The sequence below is a fragment of the Lissotriton vulgaris genome, unplaced genomic scaffold, assembly GCF_964263255.1.
Source record: "Lissotriton vulgaris unplaced genomic scaffold, aLisVul1.2 SCAFFOLD_352, whole genome shotgun sequence".
Taxonomy (NCBI): Eukaryota; Metazoa; Chordata; class Amphibia; order Caudata; family Salamandridae; genus Lissotriton; species Lissotriton vulgaris.
Window position 1 is genome coordinate 513,466 of NW_028245114.1, and position 23,278 is coordinate 536,743.

At 47.3% G+C, this 23,278-nt stretch overlaps 1 protein-coding gene across 1 annotated transcript in view; it reads left to right on the plus strand.

Annotated features, from left to right (window-relative positions):
- The window catches only part of EPHA1 (EPH receptor A1), a 174,123-nt gene extending 161,879 nt beyond the window's left edge, over positions 1 to 12,244 (plus strand). Inside the window, exons 16-17 of the mRNA XM_086949006.1 lie at positions 4,280 to 4,435; positions 11,276 to 12,244. Of these exons, the coding sequence (XP_086805132.1) occupies positions 4,280 to 4,435; positions 11,276 to 11,354 (235 nt within the window). The 3' untranslated portion in view covers positions 11,355 to 12,244. The remainder of the gene's footprint in view (positions 1 to 4,279; positions 4,436 to 11,275) is intronic.
- The last annotated feature ends 11,034 nt before the right edge of the window (positions 12,245 to 23,278 follow it).

Here is a 23,278-nt window from a genome sequence, read left to right on the forward strand (position 1 = left end):
CATTTTAAGGGGTGGATAGGTTAGTCAGTTATTTGGATTTGGAATGATAGCAGAAGGATAGAGGAGGACAAAGCTTTGTATTTATATAGCGCTTGTTGAAGCACGCTATTCAGGAAACCTACAAAGGATTAGTGGTGAATTAATATGGTGAAATATGAAGTAATTTCAGTGGTGGATATTAGTCAGTTACTTGAAGTGAGAAGGATAGCGGAGGGATAAAAGTGAAGGAAAGGTTTGCATTCATATAGCACTTGTTACCCCTGATGGGTGTTGAAGCGCTTTTCTGGCGAGTAGCACGCCACTCCGGAACCCATAAAGGATTACTGTTGAAAATTAGTATAGTAAAATAAATATCAAGTAATTTGAGTAGTGGATATGTTATTCAGTTATTTGGGTAGTATATTAGTATAGTTTAATATGGAATTTGAGAAGTGAACATGTTAGTCTGTTAATTTCGATTGAAAAGGATAGTGGAGGAATAAAAGAGTGAAAGCTTTTTTTTTTTAGGTCTTAGCAATAGGAGGCTTTTGGATGAGTAAAAGGAGTTTTGGAGGGGAGGACTCAGAGGAAAACGTTTAGAAAGCTTTGTTTAGGGGGATCGGTATAGTAAAAGAGGTGTTAGATGATGCAAGAAGGAGGGGTAGAGTAGGAGAGAGTCTAGAAAGGGTTATTTTGGCAATCTTAGTAGTGGTATGGGGTTTGGGATAAATTGAAGAGTGGGTGTAGAGGATATATTGATAGATGTATAGGATGAGAAATAGGATAGTGCATTGAAAGGAGTAGTGGAAGAAGTTTGAGATGAGTCAGAAGGTTGGGCTAGAAGATATACTGAGCGAAGTATAGGATGAGAAATAGGGTAGTGCATTGGAAATGCTAAATTAGAAGAAAGTGATAAATATGTAGATCCATAATTACATTGAAAGTATATAGATACATAAAGGAGGTAAGTATATGTAGATTCAAGATATTGATAGAGGCACAGGTTGAGAAATAGGGTAGTGCATTGGATATGCTTTTTCAGGAGAAAAGTAACAGACACACAGATCCAAGTACATGGAAGATACATAGATGCACAATGGAAGTATGTACATGTAGACCAAAGATGATTTTTTTTACTTTTTTTTATTTTTTTCTCTCAACAACATAATTATGTTACATGTTTATACAAAGTAATACACAAAGATAGGTACATATCTATAGTGAAAAAAAATGCTTGTATACAGAGGGATATGCTGTAAATTTCTGTTTGCGTATGGTGCTTATGTGGGGAAGAGCCAAATCTTGAGTAGTTATCTGAAGATAAGGTGGTTGTTGGTGGATCTTAAGTTGGAGGGTAAAGAGTTCCATAGTTTGGCTGCTTGAGCAGAGAAGGATGTGCCACCCATGGTTTTTTCCTTTTATCTTGGGATTTTGAGGCGAGACGCTTCTTTAGAGCGGAGGTTCCTTTGTTGAATGTGTTTGGTGATTTTATTCCTGTGAGTGTGAGCATGAGTGGGGCAGAGGGGCTTCTCAGAGTGAAAGGGTTGCCCCCCACTTGTCCTTGTGAAAGCCTTGCACCCGCACTGCCTGCGGAACATTGGGGATTGTCAGAGTAACTTATGAGGGATTGCTGGCGCGAGGACTGAACCTATGTCTAGTCAGTGCCACATCTAAGTAACATACGAGGGATGGCTGATGCTTTGACTTCACCTGTGCAGGAGACAGATGGACTGTTCTAGGCCCTTGGGAGTGCGGGTGGGACTTTACAGGGAGAAGAGGAGACAGATGGACTGTTCTAACTCCTTGGAGTGGGGGTGGGACTTTACAGGGGGAGGATGAGTCAGATGGAGTGTTCTAACCCCTTGCAGTGCGGGTGGGACTTTACAGGGGAAGATGAGACAGATGGACTGTTCGAACCCCTTGGAGGACGGGTGGCACCTTACTGGGAAAAGAGGAGACAGATGGACTGTTCTAACCCCTTGGAGCGCGGGTGGGACTTTACAGGGAGAAGAGGAGACAGATGGGCTGTTCTATTCCCTTGGAGTGAGGGTGGGACTTTACAGGGAGAAGAGGAGACAGATGGAATGTTCTAACCCCTTGGAGTGCGGGTGGGACTTTACTGGGAGAAGAGGAAACAGATGGACTGTTCTAACCCCTTGGAGTGTGGGTGGGACTTTACTGGGAGAAGAGGAGACAGATGGACTGTTCTAACCCCTTGCAGTGCGGGTGGGACTTTACTGGGAGAAGAGGAGACAGATGGACTGTCCTAACCTCTTGGAGTGCGGGTGGGACGTTACTGGGAGAAGAGGAGACAGATGGACTGTTCTAACCCCTTGGAGTACGGGTGGGACTTTACAGGGAGAAGAGGGAACAGATGGACTGTTCTAACCCCTTGGAGTGTGGGTGGGACTTTACAGGGGGAAGAGGAGACAGATGGACTGTTCTAACCCCTTGCAGTGCGGGTGGGACTTTACTGGGAGAAGAGGAGACAGATGGACTGTCCTAACCTCTTGGAGTGCGGGTGGGACGTTACTGGGAGAAGAGGAGACAGATGGACTGTTCTAACCCCTTGGAGTACGGGTGGGACTTTACAGGGAGAAGAGGGAACAGATGGACTGTTCTAACCCCTTGGAGTGTGGGTGGGACTTTACAGGGGGAAGAGGAGACAGATGGACTGTTCTAACCCCTTGGAGTGCGGGTGGGACTTTACAGGGAGAAGATGAGACAGATGGACTGTTCTAACCCCTTGGAGTGCGGTGTGACTTTACTGGGAGAAGAGGAGACCGATGGACTGTTCTAACCTCTTGGAGTACGGGTGGGACTTTACTGGGACAAGAGGAGACAGATGGGCTGTTCTAACCCCTTGAAGTGTGGGTGGGACTTTACTGAGAGAAGAGGAGACAGATGGACTGTTCTAACCCCTTGAAGTGTGGGTGGGACTTTACAGGGAGAAGAGGGAACAGATGGACTGTTCTAACCCCTTGGAGTGTGGGTGGGACTTTACAGGGGGAAGAGGAGACAGATGGACTGTTCTAACCCCTTGGAGTGCGGGTGGGACTTTACAGGGAGAAGAGGGAACAGATGGACTGTTCTAACCCCTTGGAGTGTGGGTGGGACTTTACAGGGGGAAGAGGAGACAGATGGACTGTTCTAACCCCTTGGAGTGCGGGTGGGACTTTACAGGGAGAAGATGAGACAGATGGACTGTTCTAACCCCTTGGAGTGCGGTGTGACTTTACTGGGAGAAGAGGAGACCGATGGACTGTTCTAATCCCTTGGAGTTCAGGTGGGACTTTACTGGGAGAAGAGGAGACAGATGGACTGTTCTAACCTCTTGGAGTACGGGTGGGACTTTACTGGGACAAGAGGAGACAGATGGGCTGTTCTAACCCCTTGAAGTGTGGGTGGGACTTTACTGAGAGAAGAGGAGACAGATGGACTGTTCTAACCCCTTGGAGTGCGGGTGGGACTTTACAGGGAGAAGATGAGACAGATGGACTGTTCTAACCCCTTGGAGTGCGGGTGGGACTTTACTGGGAAGAGGAGACAGATGGGCTGTTCTAACCCCTTGGAATGCGGATGGGACTTTACAGGGGGAGGATGAGACAGACGGAGTGTTCTAACCCCTTGGAGTGTGAGTGAGACTTTACTGGGAGAAGAGGAGACAGATGGACTGTTCTAACTCCTTGGAGTGCGGGGGGGAGGATGAGACAGATGGAGTGTTCTAACCCCTTGGAGTGCGGGTGGGACTTTACTGGGGGAAGAGGAGACAGATGGACTGTTCTAACCCCTTGGGAGTGCGGGTGGGACCTTACTGGGAGAAAGAAGACAGATTGGCTGTTCTAACCCCTTGGAGTGTGGGTGAGACTTTACTGGGAGAAGAGGAGACAGATGGACTGTTCTAACGCCTTGGAGTGCGGGTGGGACTTTACTGGGAGAAGAGGAGACAGATGGACTTTTCTAACCCCTTGGAGTGCGGGTGGGACTTTACAGGGAGAAGATGAGACAGATTGACTGTTCTAACCCCTTGGATTGCAGGTGGGACTTTGCAGGGGGAAATGGAGACAGATGGACTGTTCTAACCCCTAGAGAGTGTGCGTGGGACTTTGCAGGGTGTGCACTTTAGCATTATGATAATTCAGGCAGGACATAACTATTGCAGGAATGAAGGACGGAGAAGATAGGAACAGTAGTCACAGGGGTTGCTATTACACCCCCTGTTACAATTGCACCCCATGTTACATGATGCATGCATCATATTGTTTTAGTGCTAATGTTTTTTCCCATTTTGTTTTTTAAGAGTAACTCTCCGCCTCCCAAGCTGCAGTGGTTCTGACGGCATTCCGTACCGGACTATAGCAGAGTGGCTGGAATCCATCCGAATGAAACGTTACATCATGAACTTCCTTTCCGCAGGTCTCGACACGATGGAGTCTGTGCTCGAACTCACCACAGAGTAAGTCTGTGTCTTGGATGTCCACGAAGGAGAGTGTATGGGACGGGTGGACATCACTGGTTAGAGTTCTGCTTAAGGTCTGTTTCTTTGGTTTCTAGTATCCCTCCTTTTTTCTGCCTCTCAATCCTTCTAAATAGGAAGAGCTGTGGCATTTGACCCAAGGAAACGTAAATCCAGCTCAGCTGGTGTTCAGCGGCCTCTCGCAACTCTAACAGATTGATTCTCTCTTGGGTTTTCTTGAACTAGCACCACGCTACTGGAACTATCAATAGTTCCCTACGAGAAGCTTCCTCTGCACCCAGATCTTCCGCACTCAGAACCATGGAGAAATACGACACCCAAAGGTGCTCAATCTTGCAATTTTGCTCCTGAAGTCATAGACTTTAATTATTTAAGTCTCCCTTCTGAATGTCGGACCATTCTTAAGGAAGCTTGTAGACCAACAACTAGAGCGTGTTATGCAATATATAGAAGCAGTTTGTTTTTTTAAAGTCATAACAAAACCATTAATCCACTTGACACAACTGTACAAAACGTCCGTTACATTCTTCAGTTACAGACTTCTGGCCTTGCTTATACATCCATGCACCTACATTTTGCTGCAATTCCTGCCTACTGCAAAAGGCAAAAACTGTCTTTGTTCAAAGTGCCAGTTATTAAGGTGTTCATAGAATTACACCCAGAGTACACCCGCACCTCCCTGGAATCTCAATATTGTACTTACCAGACCTATGGGTCAACCGTTGGAACCACCGCACACATGCGCCCTACAATTCCAGGGGCCATTACCTCACTAGGGCCACTTAGGTCAGCGAGCTCCAGGCTTCAACCTTGGAGGAACCTTTCTTCCAACGAAGCAGAGATAGGGAGGTTCTAAGAACAAACCCAACATTTCTTCCAAAGGTGGTTTCATCTTTTCACCTTAATCAATCAGTTGAACTACCTACTCTTTCCAGAACCAGATTCAGCTGCAGAAAGGGCCCTTCATACACTGGGTGTCAGAAGAACTCTTGTGTATTATATTGACAGAACAAAACAGTTCTGTACGACTAAACAGCATTTTATTGCTTTTTTGTCCTCATACACAGGAAAGCCCATATCAAAGGTAGGCATGTCTAGATAGGTAATTAAATGCATTCAGACATGTTATGCCAAAGCTAAAAGAACTCTGCCCACACCACCGAGGGCGCACTCTGCTCATAAGATAGGGGCTTCCATGGCTTTCCTGGTCAATATTTCAATAGCCGATATTTGCAAAGCAGCTACATGGTCTACACCACACACTTTCAATTATTGTGTGGATGTGTTACCACACCAACACGCCAGTGTTGCTCAGGCAGTGCCATGTACCCTTTCACAGAACTGCAACACCTACAGGTTAGCCACCGCTATTCAGGAGGGACTGCTTTGCAGTCTATGCTGAGCATGCGTATCTACAGCACACATGCCTCAAATGGATTACGTTACTTACCCTGTGAGCATCTGTTCTTGGCATGTAGTGCTGTAGATCCACATGTGCCCTCCCGCCTCCCCAGACCCCCCTGGTCGTTGCAGTTCATTTACATTATCTTACTTGCACGGACATCTCTTTACTGAGACTTTTAGTCCATTCTCACCCACCTGCGTGAAAAGAAGCTAAGAAAGGACCGATGCTCCTGCGCATTATTACTGAGAGGAGTCACTTCACCTCGTGACTCAATACACTTCTTCGAAGAAAAGCAACTTGCACACATCCAGACCCAACACTAGATGGCGGAGGTATGCTAAGCATGTGAATCTGCAGCACTACATGCCACAAACGGATACCTACAGGGTAAGTAGCATAGTCCTTTCGGCCAAAGCTGGCTGAGATTGACCACAAACGTCATTTTAGTACTTGGGCGTGAAGCCCTTTCACATCATGAAACAATTTACAATTAGAAGCTGCACTTTCAGAAGACCACACACTCCGGGTGCTTCTTTTCAGAAGCCCACACCCCCGGTTGCTTCTTTATGCAAGCGTTGCCATGGTGCAGTCCCATGAAGGCCCAGCTTCAAGAGGTCCTGCTGCTCAGTATTGTGAAAGATCTGTACAGGATTTGCTGCTATGAACTCACAAATGTGCGCATTTCATTCAGAAAAATATTTTGTACATTCTGATTTCTTTCATAAGGAACTCCACGGTTCAGAGGGGATTCTTATTGAATTCATCTACTAATTTCTTTTTTCATGACGTCAAAGCTGCAGACGCATGCCAGCCCGTTCGATTCTTTTTTCCATAGAAACGTCTTCTGGGAGTTCCGGAGTGAACCTGGTGAATCGTTCCATGAATCAGAAGAAGTCATTTAAGGGACTAGTAGAAGCTTCAAAATATGTACACGTGGGGACTAATTCATCAAAGGTTTGCAGCCCTTAGATTTGGGTTTTCAAGCCACGAAAGACCACCTTGCGTGGCCCTCGGTGGCTTCATAATCTAGAAGAGCGCAGCTCAAATTGCTGCGTTGCGTGACTCTGCCCAGGGAGGCGTTCCATGCGTTGAATGTGGCTGTCCCCGTCCACCCGCCCCAGGATTCTGGCGCACTCCCGGATTCACCGTTACTGGTAGACCTGGGAACGTGTCAAAAGACTGCACCTCCCAGGTGAGGTGTAACGAGGAGAAATATTGTTGTTTCTCCTCGTAATTTCCTCTTTCTGTGTGTGCTGCATTCGGCAGCAAACCTAGAAAGAGGAATATGCGCCTCAGGATTGTTTTCCTGCACAAAAACAATCCTTCCTACAACGCAGGCATCCCTGCACCCTGATGCAAGTCTGCCTGCATTGGCGCAGGCAGCACATTGCGCACAGTGCTGGGAAAAGACAGGAATGCGCGGGATATTGTGAAATACAGCGCATTTCTGCCCTTTCCACACCACACAAGGTGCCTTGCTCTGTGATCATTTGATCAATCTGCCCCTTGATGAGCTCGTTTCAGGCAATCGGTCTTCAAGATCAACCTCTGAAGCTGCCTAGCCGCGGTAAGCAACCACGGTGCAGCTGGAGTGGTCTTCAAAACGAACAGAATGCAGATAAAAGATGTGTTAAGACTGTGCGGTAACACGGAATAACGTGAGCTCTCTATGTAGGTAAACACAGGTGGCTTTTACCAAGAGAAGCGCACCAGACTCAATCAAGGTATTTACATCTACAGATTATTCTGTATAGTCCTGCTCTGTGAGAACAGCCTCACTGGCTCACGTCACCCTCAGAATATGTGCGCCTCTAACCGTATGAAAATGAACCATCAGCCAGAGAGTCAAAGGGTCGAACACGTCCTCCCTCTTATCGTGCTTGAAAATTGATTGTCGCCAAGATCTGCAGCTTTGCAAGCCTTCTGTTATCTCTCACAGGACCCTCAAAACGCCCACCCTCAAAACTGGAAAGAGGCAGTGAGAGGAGCTGAAGCGACCGGTGTACAGTGAAGGAGAACTGGTTGTCGCCGACCCTTTCCTTCCTGCAGAGCTGACCCAAGAGTGACCCAAGTGGCCAAAGACTCAGTAGGGAGCTGGGCCGCTCCACAATGGCGCCCACAGAAGTTTCTCAAGTTTCTGTGCCCAGTATCTTGCACCGACGGCCAGGATCCTATTGTCCGCATGAGGACAAAGAACACTGGAGACCCCACTGAACAGAGTCGCACCCGCGACAAACAGACCCCTCTGCTGCAGGGGTAGAGTGGCCCCAAAGCCTGCCACCAGGATAACCCAGGATCTAACAGGAGGCAGTGGAAGGACTCTCCTGAGCTCAGCTTGATGCTGCCCCAGGATGGAACCCTCCCACCTTGCCAGTGAGGTACGATCCACCGACTGCGGAGCAGAGGCTGCATGCTCTGCGGTACTTATGGATCCTTATACACCCCTCCTCTGGGTGGCAGGAAGTGACCTGGCATCATGGTACATCTGCTGCCGGGCAAAGCCCTTTGACACTGTGGTACTTAAGTATCCTTATACACCCCTCGTCTGGGTGGCAGGAGGTGACCCGGATGGACACCTGCAGTCAGGGGCAATCCTGACCCTTATGGAAAAAATGCCACAAATATTTCCCTAAGACCCAACTCTTCATTCACAGCCTTCAAGGATTAGATTAGGCTAATTAGTCACTTGGCTAAAATAAAATAAAAAAGAATTCTTTTTTAGCTGCGGCAAAACAGTGCTAGCCACCACAATTCTTTACTATTTTTATAAAAATACCTATAAATGTACTATTCATTTTAATATTTGCTATTGCCAGCCTAATGGTCGCTATGAGTTATGGTTGGTTTTAAACTGTAAACTTTTGATAATGAACTAGGACCTGGGAGTGTAGGTTGCACGTTGAGTCTGCGTCCTTACTGGCAGGGTAAGGCGGTTGGTCTTACGGCTCTGCAGTGGTGGTGGAAGGCCGTCCTGTGTCTGGTGATGCTAGGACAGGTGCCCGCACACCAGACTCGTGAGAGGCCTCGTGTGTAGTGACCGCTGGAGTCAAAAATGTGAAGAAGTCGCAGACTGGTTGCCTCAAAGTACCAGAGGTAAGCTGCAGTGTGGGAAGTAACGTTCTGGACGAAACCCAACGGTTTATTCATTTTTGGCATCTGAGGATTTCCACTTCTCCATCCCCAGTGGCCACTGCCTTTGCCCCTGAGTGAGTCTGTCAAGTGCTGTTGGACAACCTATTCATGAGATGGTATGGGGTTCCCTATAGGCCCTCCCAGGTGGATGTCCTTTCCCTTTTAGGTCCCTCTGACCACCCCGCAAGCAGAAAGAGATAAAAACATTCTTAGGGCCACATGTATCGAACCATTTCGTATTCACAAACGGTGAGAATTGGGAATTTTGGCTGTTTGTGAATGCAACTAGCCTTTCGCGATGTATGAAAGGCTCTGCAGACGCAAATTTAGGTAATCACAATTTTTTGCGATTACCTAAAATTGCAAATGCAGTTAGGGAATCACAATTTGCGATTCTGTAAGCACATCTACCAAGCATTTTCTAAATGAAGACTGTGCATTTAAAAAAAAGCTCTTACCACTGACTCCAAGTCGATGGTAACCATGTGCAATTTTTGGAACATGCATAATAATTAGATTTGTCAAAGTGCCATGTAGCACACACATGCCCCCATTGCATGTGTGCGCCTTACATGTGCATATTTGCTTTTTGGGGTGTTTCAGGGTGTCTTAGGCCTCTGGGCACCTTTGCTTTTGCATTACCTAATTTGCAATTGCCAATTAGGTAATTGCAAATAAGTTATTGCAAAACCATTCGCACCTCTGGGCCATAGGAATGAATGGAGTAGGATTCCCTAATTGCGATTGCGAATCTTTAGGAATCGCTATTAGGTAATCAGTATTTTCTTACATACCCTTTTGCATTCTTTAAATAGCGATTACCTAAAATTCACTATTAAAGGAATGCAAAATGATTTTTGACACATGTCCCCTAGTCTCTGAATGCAGTGCACTATAGCAGGTCTGTTGAAGGGTTGTCTTCCATTGAGTGCGCTGCAAGTGGGGAATGTTGGCAGACTTCAGGTTTTCCTGGAAAGGTATTGCAGTATGATCCTCACACCAAACTCCCATGATGCTCCAGTCCTCTCCAGCCATCACTCATACACCTTGACTGGGTGGAATGCTGCAGACATATCAGATGGCCAGCTGGGCTCTTGAGCCAATAGGTCGAATCTTCTTGTTAGCGAGGCCTGCCTCTTCCATCACAGGCTCTCCGATAGGAGTCCAGCACACTCAGGCTCCACCCATTCGGGTGCCTGGGTCACGTGGGCCATACACTCGAGGGTGAGCACTCTTGAATTGCTTATTTCTCGGTCCTGCTTGATCTGGATGATACTGATACGTGGTAGTGATGTGGCGGTCAGACCTCGCCGACCAGCCAAGGATACCGGGTAAAGCTGGTTAGTGCTGTCTGGGTGACCAGCAGGTCGGCCCTTCAAACAGGCGGGAAATATGTGAGCTGCGAGGACAGCTAAAGGTGGGTGGAGCCTTTAAACATGGAACTCCCCAGATTTGGGGGTCGCGAGAGGCCATTTATTGGGAGTTCATGCCTGTATCCATTCATTTCGAGTCTCCTCAGTGCTTGGGAGACTCCTAGGGTGTGGTCGGCACACAGAAGATGATGTATGTCCTAATATGAAGGATAGAAACATGAAGTATACATGTAAGTAAGCACAGTTGTAGTCTTCAAGTCCCGCATCCTCTTCCCTTGAATGTGTATCAGAAGTCCTTGCCTTGTTGCAGATAGATGTATCTAAGCAGCAGCTCCATGTGCGACAGGGTCTCTTCGAGGTAACTCTGTTGTTCGTGTTCTTACCTCACTCTTTGTGCAACAGGGTCTCTTCGAGGGACCTCTCTTGTTCATCTTCTGACCTCTGTCTCTTTGTGCGACAGTCTCTCTCTGAGGTACCTCTGTTCGTCTTCTGACCTCTCACTCTTCGTGCAACAGGTTCTCTTAGAGGTACCGCTCTTGTTTGTCTTCTTATCTCTCACTTGTGCGACAGGGTCTTTTCGAGGTACCTCTCTTGTTCGTCTTCTTATTTCTCACTTGTGCGACAGGGTCTTTTCGAGGTACCTCTCTTGTTCGTCTTCTGACCTCACTCTTTGTGCGAGAGTGTCTCCTCGAGGTACCTCTCTTGTTCGTCTTTTGACCTCACTCTTTGTGCGAGAGTGTCTCCTCGAGGTACCTCTCTTGTTCGTCTTCTGACCTCACTCTTTGTGCGAGAGTGTCTCCTCGAGGTACCTCTCTTGTTCGTCTTCTGACCTCTCACTCTTTGTGCCACAGGGTCTCTTCAAAGTAACTCTGTTGTTCGTCTTCTGACCTCTCCCTTCTTGTCTTCCAGAGATCTGAAGCAGATGGGCATTACTCTACCCGGGCACCAGAAGAGAATCCTCTGCAGCATACAAGGGTTCCAGGAGTGACCAGTGTTTGCCCTTCAAGAGTACCAGTACCAGCCTAACACCGCCGCCAGCTCTTCCGGACTTGGGGAATGGGGCCTCGTACTCATCGGTACCCGCTGTACACCACCTCCAGTCAGTCAATGCCTGCCCAACACAGCTTCGAGCCCAGCCCCACATGAGCCCGTCCGTACAAGCGCGATGGCACATTATGCCCGTCAGTACCAGCTCAATGCCACCTCGAGCCTTATCAGAAGTAGCCCACCTCTGCACAAGTCCTTCTTTACCAGCCCCACACCTCATGCCCCTCAGTACCAACCATAAGTCACTTGGAGCCTGACAGTGCCAACCCAATGTCACCTTCAGCTGCCAGTACCAGTTCGATGCCAGCTCACTGCAGCCGCAGACAAGACTGAGGGGCATGTGGGTTTGAGAGGGGCTCACAGCGAACCAGTTTCATAGTCTGTCCTAAGTATGCATTTCTTCCTGTGTCAGTACACACTGAGGCTGTGCAGGGGCTGTGTCCAATGAGCAGTGAATTAACAAATATAGATTCCAGGGGGTGGCAAGGCCAGGCCAGGCCTTGCCTGAAAATCTGGCCCATTACACTTGTCAACACGCATCTGTCTCGCCTGCCTGAGACACCACAAGGTTGAAGGTTTCAAGGGCTCTGCGGCTGAAACTCCAGTGCTTCAGCCAATGGGGAGGAGGCTTTCATGAAGTGGCTCTGCTCCCCCTTCCCATTGGCCAAAGACTGTCACATGCTTTGGAACATTTCCCCTTAATTGATTTACTTTATGAAAGTCTATTTTTTATATTTTTACTGACCACTTTAAGATCTTGGAATACATGTACGAAACTGTAAGTGCCATTCAAGTGTGTACATAACCTGTAAATAAATGAAGTCTTTGAAATAACGTGTCTCCTCAAAAGAGTTTTGGAGAGTGTCAGCCTCCAGGGAGAGGACAGATGCGGTGGAAATGAGATCGTTAGACTAACTTATCGATAAACAGAAAGAACGAAAGAAGAAATGTTTACTTCTGCTAGAGACCTGTGCTGAGGGGTTGCTGCCTACTCTTTTCTCTTCTAGTGCCTTTCATTTGTGAGGGCGGGTCACATGGGGCAGCCATCTTTAAGTGGTTTTCCTTCTGAGTACTAATGTCAGGATTAGCTTTCTCTCTCTTGTCTCCTTGCAGGGTGAAACAAGTGTATCAGGCGTCAATTATTACCATGAGCCGCTAATGCCCCGGTTACTTACCGGTAATCTTCATTACTCCGAGTCCATGTCTTCCTCGCCACAGTAATTACATATGAACTATACTGTGGCGAGGAAGACAGGACGAGGAGGTAATGCTTATAAAACGTTGACCAGCCTTTTCTTGTGAATGCGTGTGGCACCGAAAGGGAGGTGTGCGAGGGGAGACCCTGCACGGGATGTGGGGGTCACAGAAATGATCAGGTGCCTCGTCCATTTAAAATTGTTTCACTGCCGGGGAGGCGGTATGAGGGCCATGCTTCCTCCCTCCTCTGAATCGTACTCCACAACTAGAGTGAAATTTGTGTGAGATGAACAACACGTAGATGCAACAACAAAGGCTTCTCAAACTCATGGAAAGATGGGTGCAACGAGGTCGATCCTAAGGGTCAAGCTGTGCTGACTGACGAGGGGCTTTGTACAGGGGATCAGTGGTAGACTGCACCACTATGGAGAGGAAAGATGGGCACGGCTCTTCATCTCAAGTGTTTGAACCGTGCTTGGAAGTGCCCGGCTGCTGGAGGAATCAGTGCTCCCCAAAGAAACATGGGTTTGCAGCATGAATCCTTTTCTGGATTCAAATGCTGTGCATTATTCCGCCATCTAGTGGTTGGGTCCTGAATAGTCTTTTTTTTTTTTTTTTTTTGCTTGGGTCGTCGCTGACCACCGTTTGGTGCTAGGTCCATCATGCAACTGCTACAATCGTAAGACATAATGCGAAATAAAATATGTACAGCTTTAACAGTAATATAAAATAGTACTGTAATAGCATTGTCTGTTGCTATCCATACTAATATTATAAAGAGAGAGCCCAAACATTTGAGGCGGGTAATCTCAGGAACAACAGCACCAATCACAACACCCAATACAGCGTTGGAAAGGGCAGTTGCAGCAGAAGGACATAGGCTATGCAGACAACCACCATATACATTTAAAAGGTAAAAGAACCGTGCCAGCAAAGTAGTCCCTTGTGAGCGTGTCTGCGTTCTGCTGTGGGCGTGTGCTGGGGGCGTGTGGTACGTTCCGCCCTTCATGCCATGTGAGTCGTAATTGCGCCGCATCAAGGGGCACGCTGGGGACGTGACACGCTGGGTCCATGACAAACGCTGTGGACGTGTGTCCGCGCTGTGGGCGTGTGTCCGCCCTTCATGCCATGTGAAGCGCCAATTACGCAATTGCGCCGCATCAAGGGGCACGCTGGGGGTGTGACAAACGCTGGGGGTATGTGCTACGTTCCGCACTTCATGCCATCTGGGTGGTACTTTAATCAGATCATCTGCTGTGGCCGTGTGCTGGGGGCGTCACTAAGGCGTTCACCTCGAAGTGTGGTAAGTAACCATTCGCAAGACTCCCTTGGGCGACTGCCCGTTGTCTCACACATACTGGGGGTGCCGAATGCAGTGTGTGCCTTGGCCTGGATGCGTCTGAAAGGGCCGAAAGCGGTGTGTGGCTTGGCCTGTGTGCGTCTAAAAAGCACTTAGGCCGAAGAGCGTCGGTGTGGGTCATAAAAAAATAAGAACAGCGGGAAACAATCATTCAAAACTCACACAATTCTAATTGTTAGACAGTCGCGGCTGGCCCTCAAGCGGGGGCACACGCAACTGAGCATGTATGCGGGGACAATTACTGCTGCCTCTCATGCGCGCTGTTACTGAACTATCACATTAAACCAAATTACACGTGCCTGCTAACATCAGCCAGGCCTGTAGCCGGGCTCAGGCGGCGGATCACTACACTAATTACATGCGCCTGCTAACATGAACCAGGGCTGCAGCTGGGCCTCAAGCGGGGGACACGCGCCTTCTAACATCAACCAGGGCTGCAGCTGGGCCTCAAGCGGGGGAACACGCGAATGACCGTATCTGAATACACACATTACACACATTCCATTTCATACCCGGACAACGTCGGGACAGGCTGCTAGTGACATGTATAAAAATACATACATAAATAACACAGGCTGACATATTCAACTGGTGCTTCTAAAATAATCCTACCCCAGTGTACCTAACCTAAGTCTAGTACGAGGGAAGAAGTAGGTGCTATTTTAGCTATAGTTTAGTTTAGTTGTACCAAGAATTGCCAAAAGTTTCTCTAGGCTCTAATCAGCTCCATACCTTAGAATGAAGAAGGTTGGTATCTCTGTCTCAGACTCGATTTCCCAACACCCCGCATGGGGAGTCAGAAACACTGGAGCTTGATTTCTCAGCAGAGGAGGGCAGCTTCCTGATCAGTGCATTAGCTGGAGAGTTGGCTTCCTTCGGGACTTGCTGTGGCGAGCTGCGTCGTGCAAGTAGGTAGTCAAACTGCACCGAACCACACCGTGCTTTGCCATAGCAAGTGAAAGTATATTTATACCTTGAAGATGTTTAGGAATGCCAGTATTGGCATAAAGTCGGGCATATGAACATCACGAATGAACCCCTAAGGAATAGATGTTCATGCATAATAAATGAGTTCTTGGAGAAATCAATATCCAAGCAAGGGAAAGTCCTAACGGCTTAAGAGTCTGGTTTTCCAAGAACTCGTTGTAACGTAGATGAACGGATGGAAGAAGCCACGCCTGTATTTGGGCTGCATGTGCTATACCTAAATAAGGACTGGATTTCTATGCCTAAATAAGGGCAATGCGAATTGTACCTATATAAGGCATGAATCGGGAAATCTATATACGGTATCTAAAGCAACACACAACAGGCCGTGTGGATACGAGTATGGGTTCTGTGTTTGCTTTCCGTCCATTTGTTTCTTTTTGTCATTTCACATTTTTCTGGCCCCTTGTGTACACGCGTGACCTCCTTGGTAGTGTCCTTCTTTGTCCTCCAAGGGCCCCAGCCTTGTGGCGATCACACGTGTGTACATGCGTGACCTCCTTGATATTGTCCTTCAAGGGCCCCGGCCTCATGGCGATCACCACCAGTGTGTACACGTGGGACCTCCTTGATATTGTCTTTCCTTATCCTTTAAGGGCCCCGGCCTCGTGGCGATCACACGTGTGTACATGCGTGACCTCCTTGATATTGTCCTTTAAGGACCCCTGCCTCATAGCTTTCACCACATGTGTGTACACGCGTGACCTCCTTGATATTGTCCTTCCTTGTCCTTCAAGGGCCCCTGCCTAGTGGTGATTACCACATGTGTGTACAGGCATCACCACCTTAATATTGTTTTTCCTTGTCCTCCAAGGGCCACAGCCTCGTGGCAATCACCACACTTGTGTACATGCGAGACCTCCTTGATATTGTCCTTCCTTGTACTTGAAGGGCCCCTGCTTCCTGGTGATTACCACAAGTGTGTCCACGCGGGACCTCTTTGATATTGTCCTTCCTTGTCCTTCAAGGGCTCAGGCCTCGTGTCTATCACCACACGTGTGTACACACGTGACCTCCTTGATATTGTCCTTCCTTGTCCTTCAAGGGCCCGGCCTCATGGTGATTACCACACGTGTGTACCCTGCGCTCGGTTTCATCTTACCCTGTGTTTTTTCGTACAGTATCATTGTTTCACATATGGTAGCTTATGTTCCCCGCCCCTCCTTCCCCCATACACTGTTTTGCTTTAATCTTCCAATAAAGAATTGTGAAACAACAAAGAGTGCTTGGTCTGGGGAAGCACAAACTCAGGATTCAGAATGTAACACAGTAGCTAGGGTTGGCTTTACTATTAAGAATGCATTTCTACTCAAACAAACCCTTTTTAACACAATTAGGATAATGAAAGGCTAGAAAAATCCATACATTTCTTTTAATTTTTATTTGAACCTTATTAGTCGTGCAATCAAGTACAGGTACGGGAACCGAAGGTTTTTAGATCAGTTATGGGTGGGTGCACTGCCAGTTCATACGCATACAATTCTAGATACAAGGGTTATCCTAGGTGCTAATCGGCGAGTGGACAAACCTAAACCACTCGTGTGAGTAGAAAACTACTGCTGTCTGAAAACATAGATTGCCAATGCACTCTAACATTGAGTATACAGATTGTTTGGTAACAATTCACAAAAATTCAAAACCACTTGGCAGAAGTGACAAAAAACTCCAACAGATGCGTAAATCTTGGAGTCTTTAATGCAGAATACAGCCAGCCGACACGTGTTTCATCGCCTTCGCGATTCCTCAGGGCTGAAACAAACAATTAAATAGCATCTAGCATGTGTCTAGAATGAAATAAATTTTACATACATGACCATGGTATATGGTCTTCCAAAGGAACAACAATAAATGCTTCCCACTGCAGTGAACATACAGTGATTCTTTTCAAACTTGTTGCATTGGTGCCACCACAACACGTCCGTGTCGAAACTAGGTGTATAGTACCGATATTCTATTTGGGCGTGCTCATAAGTGGTGGTGTTTGTGATGGCTGTGTGTGGGGACAAAAGAAAATAATCATAATGTACCCAGGGCGACAAGCAATGACAGATGTGAAAAAGACGCAGCGGAAGTGTCCTATCCGTGTGCGGCTCATTCATCCTTCATGCCAATTGGTTGTGACGCAGTGAAACCAAGTGTCATATCGAAAGCATACCTAGATGGCCGTTTCAACGTAAAAAAGGTCTGCATATTGGGAAAAAAAAGGGGAAGACAAAACCGAAAGAATCTCATCACTAACTACTTCTTCTGGTGATTTATTGCGACAAGAAGTTACCATGGTAAGACTGTCTGCCAAGTACAGAATGCAGACTCACCGCTCAGCTGGTGATAATTCCGACCCAGCCGGGCCCTTGACCATTGACACTCAGTTCGAGTGTATCCAACAACGATTATACCCTTTGTTTCTGTGACAGAGTAAAATAATATATGTCACCATAATTGCATGGTATTCAATGGTCATCACGATGTCCTAAGATAATTAACGCAAAATAGGTAAGATCGAGCAATGTTCTCCCAGGGCTTAAGGTTACCAAGTACCGGTCAGTGATGTTTAAAATTGTCTTTACTTAAGTATAATTTCTTTTCCACAGTACTCGGTGCAATTTTGGAACATCCAACCACCTTTTGAAATATATCGGGTGACCGCCGAGCCTTATCTTATATTTCGTGTTAACACAAACATGTGAGTAGTTTGATGGTACTTAGACTGGACGGTATTATACACACCGAATCCTTGAGAATGGGAAATATGAAGATTTATAGTCACCAGTATATGAGAGTGACGTGAATATACAGTCACCTAATGGGAAATTCTGCGTGGGTATTTTAAATAAATTGACACTACTATGATAATCATAGTGACATTGGGCATATGTAGAGAAAATTATCTTAGGACATCGTGATGACCATTGAATACCGTGCAATTATGGTGACATATATTATTTTACTCTCAAACATTATCTCCAGTTTTTAAGCTTTTAAAGCCAAAAAAGCGGAAATAAGGCCCTTGATAATATTCTGCTATATGAGTTGTCATCTGTGGTAATTGTACAGGCTTGTCAATAGTCCCCTTTTGGAGCCTGGGTTTGCAGTCTTCCAGTGCAGCCATCTGCCCAGAAAGGCCTGCAGTCCTCAGGGCCTGCTCTCCATTGGTTGTTACTGGCAATAACAAGACTGCCTTAGTTTGGAACTATTTGTTGTCTATGAACAACTCCGTAAGTCTGAGCCACCCAGCCTTCGACGCCTTCCATTCAAGGCCTGCTCTCCACCATAGCCCTCAACTTCTGTGGAGAAGCCGCGTGTCCTTACACGGCAGCGGGACGTGTCTGGGCCACCCAGCCTTCGACGCCTTCCATTCAGGGCCTTCTCTCTACCATAGCCCTCACCTTCCATAGAGAAGCTGTCTGTCCTTACACGGCTGCGGGACGTGTCTGGGCCACCCAGCCTTCGACGCCTTCCATTCAAGGCCTGCTCTCCACCATAGCCCTCACCTTCTATGGAAAACTGACGAGTAGAGATATAAAGGTTGTCGTCAACAGTGGAGATGGTGACATGATTAAGAGAGGAATGAAGTAAACATTGGTAGAGGTTTAAGAATAAAGTGAGTTATGTGAGAATCCCCTTATGAGCCAACTTCACAGTTTTGATTGCAAACTGCGGGCCCCAAATCCGGGTATCTGTGGGGATGACGTTGCCTTCCATCATTCAGAAGTCGATGAAAGAAATGGTATACCCGTCTGTGTTAAGTAGGAATCACTGAAGCTCAGAGACATTTTTTAGAGTGTGAGCTATGCAGGCGGTTGCATGTGTCAAATTATTTGGAGTGTTTTTTCCAAATAATAACCGAGCTGTGTTCTTTTCCCTCGTGGCATATTGTCAAGTTTACTATGAACACAACCCTGTGCCAGTAGAAACCGCTCAGACCTGAGAAGAGCTTTGATTTTACAAAATAAATATTGTCGCTCATTAAAGGAAAGAATTTCATCTTCCTCTCCTGTGCAATGCGACTTGCCTTTCTCTTTGGGGCCAGTCGCATCTTTCTGACACTTTAAGCCTCTCGTCTGCATTGCCCTTGCATTCTTTTCCTCTCACCACTGTACAATTCAATGTAATTTTATAATATTATTATGACACAGGTGACAATTAACGCACTGTGCTGCACTCAGTCTAGAACACTGCCCAGCCAGAATAATAAATCAAAATTACCCAGTGTGTATTCTGAAATTAATAATTATCAGTCAGCCGCCTGAATGGATGTTACACGGCGCCGCTGCCACGTCGTCAATGTAAACAAATATTTTTAAAAACGCGCATCTCCTCACTGGACCCCGGGATATTGGGGCATATTACCAACAATTAGCAATATTTATCGCTAAATAGGCTTAGCGACGATTTATTTATCGCTGCCTATTGCTGGATATGGTAGCGGACAAAACATGCTATTAGCAACGTTTTTCTCCATTGTGATAAAATATCCAGCGATAGCGGCGAAATGCGTGAATATCGCTGAGAATACAGCGATATTCACGCATTAGCGGCGAAATGCTCTTAGCCATGTTATCCACCTTCTATTGGATAACATGGCTAAGAACTGGTCTGAGCAGGCGCTAGTTTTTGGCGATAGCGGGAATATTTCCATCGCTACGCCTGCCTTGCTAATTGGCAATAGCGACGTTAGCGACTGCTTTCAGTCGCTAACAGGTTGGGTACGCCCACTATGCATGTCATAAGCGATAAACATTGCTGACATGCAAAGCAGGCCTCAAACCGCTCGATATCGCCTAAAAGCTGTCGCTAACATCAGTTAGCGACAGCTTGCTAATAGAGCGATAGAATTATCGCCGCTAAACCGGCGATAATTGCCTATCGCCACCCTTGGTAATATGCCCCATTGTTCCTACAGGTAGATTTTATAGAGCATATGAGCCAAGCGTGGGTGTGTGGAAAAGTATGAGGTATAGGAGCAGCCGAACCTGCAGGTGCTTGCTTACAATATACAGTAGGTGTTCTCAAACATGGTTTTATGCAAAGCACCAAACAACTAACGCTTTTAAATAGTGACGCTGAAATACAACTTCAATAGTCGCTTTTAGTAAATAGAACAATTTCATATTTTTGAGTCTTACCTGTCTTTACCAGAACCTGCAGCTGAAAAGTTATTTAAAAGCAAGCATCTTGGGGGCCAAATGGCAAAGTCGAGCATCAGCAACAGAGCACCTCCTTTGCTCACCCACCTCACCCCCTAACGACGAGCACATGTGATTTGTAACAACCCCCCCTCCCTGGCCCAGGGCGGTAAGAGCGTCCCATAATAACAATAGAACAACCCGAGGGAGTGTCGCACACTCTCCTGCAGAGCAGCCAGATGGGGACCCTCTGTGATAGAGATGTACTACCCAAAGGCAGTTGCATCTGATGCACCAGAGATGAAGGGCCAGGGCCTGGTGGGAAACGTCTTCAACACTTACAGGCATGCATGCCTGTACAAACGTTTATGAGGCATGCCTGTAACGGATGCTGTACAGTTGCGGTTCCAGGAAGGATCACCCAACTTACCAAGTGATCTTTCTGGCCGCCGGCCCAGACGTGTATCTAGAGTGAAAGGCTCCGATTATGCTTCTCAATCTTTACTACTCATAAAAAAACAGCAGCCAATCAAAAAACAGTGACGCATACAACATACATTGCCCACCAGGCTTTGAACCACGCCTCTAACAAACCCACCAATCATCTGAGAGCATCCAATACAAAACAGAGAGGCGCCAACGCCCTGCCTTTCTTTGCTGCTCCGCAGTCAAGAAACGTGCCTCTCTATTTTCTTGATTTTCAGACTTCGTGTTAATGCTCGGCTATTGCTAATCTTCATGCATGTGGGCCCGCGGCTTTGCCGCTTGTGATAGGCTTAAATAACCCTTTGGTTTCAGGTTCAACCGGCACTCTGCACCCGATTGCTTCGTAAGACCGCTGCACGGTCACTTCTCCTTACTTCCCTTAAGTGGCGTGTATTGTGCCTTGCAAGTTTAACTGTTTCCTTTGCTTTTTTTTCCCCTTTGGCATTCTTTGTTCACCGCTTTCTTTCTTCTATTCAATTCCTTTGTTTTCCCTCACGCAAATCGAACAGCCACACTACGGGTAGCAGCCCCTCCCGAGACCAACTGGGCTACACACGCGCCCCTCTATGGAAGCCTACCTGAGCGCTCTGTCTGTCTGTCTGTCTGTCTCTCTCTCTCTTCCACGCTCAGCAGCTTCCGGGGGCATGGCTGCAGCCGCCTCTCCCCAGGCTCAAACAACAGGGGATTTCCTGCGGCTCTACTGTTATGCTATGTTATTGTTAGAACCGGCTGTCTCTAGTTGGCAGAGGTATGTACTTCTGACAAATAGGGACACACCTTTTCTAGTCAGGGCAAGGGGATCACACCCTTTGATAACCCCTGCTCACCCCCTTGGTAGCTTGGCAGAGCAGACAGGCTTATCTCAGAGGCTGTGTGTTAAGCATTTATGACCACATACAGTAATAAAGTGAATGCACTACAAATGGACACGACACAGTAGTATTATAAAAATAAGGATTTTTATATAAGGCTTAGCACAAGACCAAATAACGACAAAAATATACCACAATCTTAATAAATACTCTTGGAAGGAAAAAATAATAGTTCAAGTGTAGTTTCTTCTTAGCACAAAGTCTTTAGTATCAAAAGCAACTCTTCTTCTTTAAAACACAGTTCTTGGCAACAATGTAACCCACACTGGAGTCACACGATGTCGAGGCAAAGTTAATCCAAAGGTTCGGCGTCGACCGCGAGGAGCGCTACGTCGAGCCCGGAGTCGCACAGACCCCCACAACACAGTACCTTGGAAAAGCGAAGCACACGATGATCAGCGGCGTCGAGATGTCCGGCGTCGCGCCTTCGGCGTCGATCGAGCCTCAGAGTCGGGGCGATCTGCAGCGGCGTCGACAGATGTCAGGCAGGAGCAGCGCTCACGAGGTGAAGCAGGATACGGCGTCGTCGATGTCGATGATGATGTTGCAAGAGTGAGCAGGCTCACGGCGTCGAGAGGGCTCGAAGTCGATGCGATCAGCAGCGGTGCAGACACAGGGTCACTTGGAGCTGGAGCCGAACTCGCTACTCACTGGCGTTGCTGCTGGCGTCGATCGGGCCCGGTGGCCCGGGTCGAGGAAGCGGGACACTGGAGCCGTTACTCACGATGTCGAGCTGGATTCGGCAGCGTCTGTCGGCGTCGAGATTGCTGGTTTCTTTCAGAGGTGCTGGATTTTCAGGTTCCAGAAACAAGCACTTTTAGCAGATGAAGTTCTTTAGCCCTGTGACTTCAACAGGAGGCTGGCACTCTTCCAGCCCTTGGAGATTTTCTACAGCAAAGATTGAGAGTACACACTCAGTTCCTCTCTCCTGGTTCCTTGGCAAAAATAAAGAAGCAACTGCAGGATTCCCCCAACAAACAGCACACTGGCAGAAGGGGTTGGCAAGTCCTTGGATCAGCAGGCTTCTTGTCCTTGGTTCAGGTTTCCTTGTCAGAAGTGATCTAAATTCTTGGTTCAGGGGTCCTTCTCTTATACCCCTTTTTGGCTTTGATCCCTTTGTCCATGCAGGGGAATTTCCCAACATCCTGGGTTTGTTGTGGGTGTAGCCAGGCAGAGGCACCTGGCCTATTCACTGTGCAGGGCTGGGTCCTCAGACGCCCAGCAGGAGGTGGAGCCAGCATTGACACTGGCAGGAGCAGAGCTATCGGCCTCCTGGTAGGAGGTGGGGCAGGATCGTCCTTGGCAGGCACAGAGCCATCAGTCGCTTGGCAGGAGGTGGAGCCAGCATTGTATCAGGCAGGGCAGGCTATCAGAAACTACTCTCCCCCTACTTTTAATGCAAATGTCCCACTCATCCCACACTGACTCATTCAGACCTCTGGAGCCACCCAGCTCCTGTCACACACACACCAAACCAGCAGAAACCAGAAATAGTTAGACAAGAAAATAGTCACTTTCTAAAAGTGCTATTTTCAAACCCAGAGTCCAAAAACCATCCACACCAACGGATGCGTGATTAAACCCAGAGTTCAGGGATACCAAACTCGACATTGCACCATGCTCCCCGAGCCAGCTAGGATTATAACATTAATAATCCTGGCAGCCCATTCTAACTAATGGAGAGCAGGTTACCTTACAACAGTGAAAAACGAATATGGCTGTAATTCACTATTAGGACATGCCAACCTTGTCCGGCTTGTCCTACCTTATGCTTACAAGACACCCTGCCCGTGGGCCTACCATAGGGGTGACTAACATGAAGTTAAGGGAAGGTTTG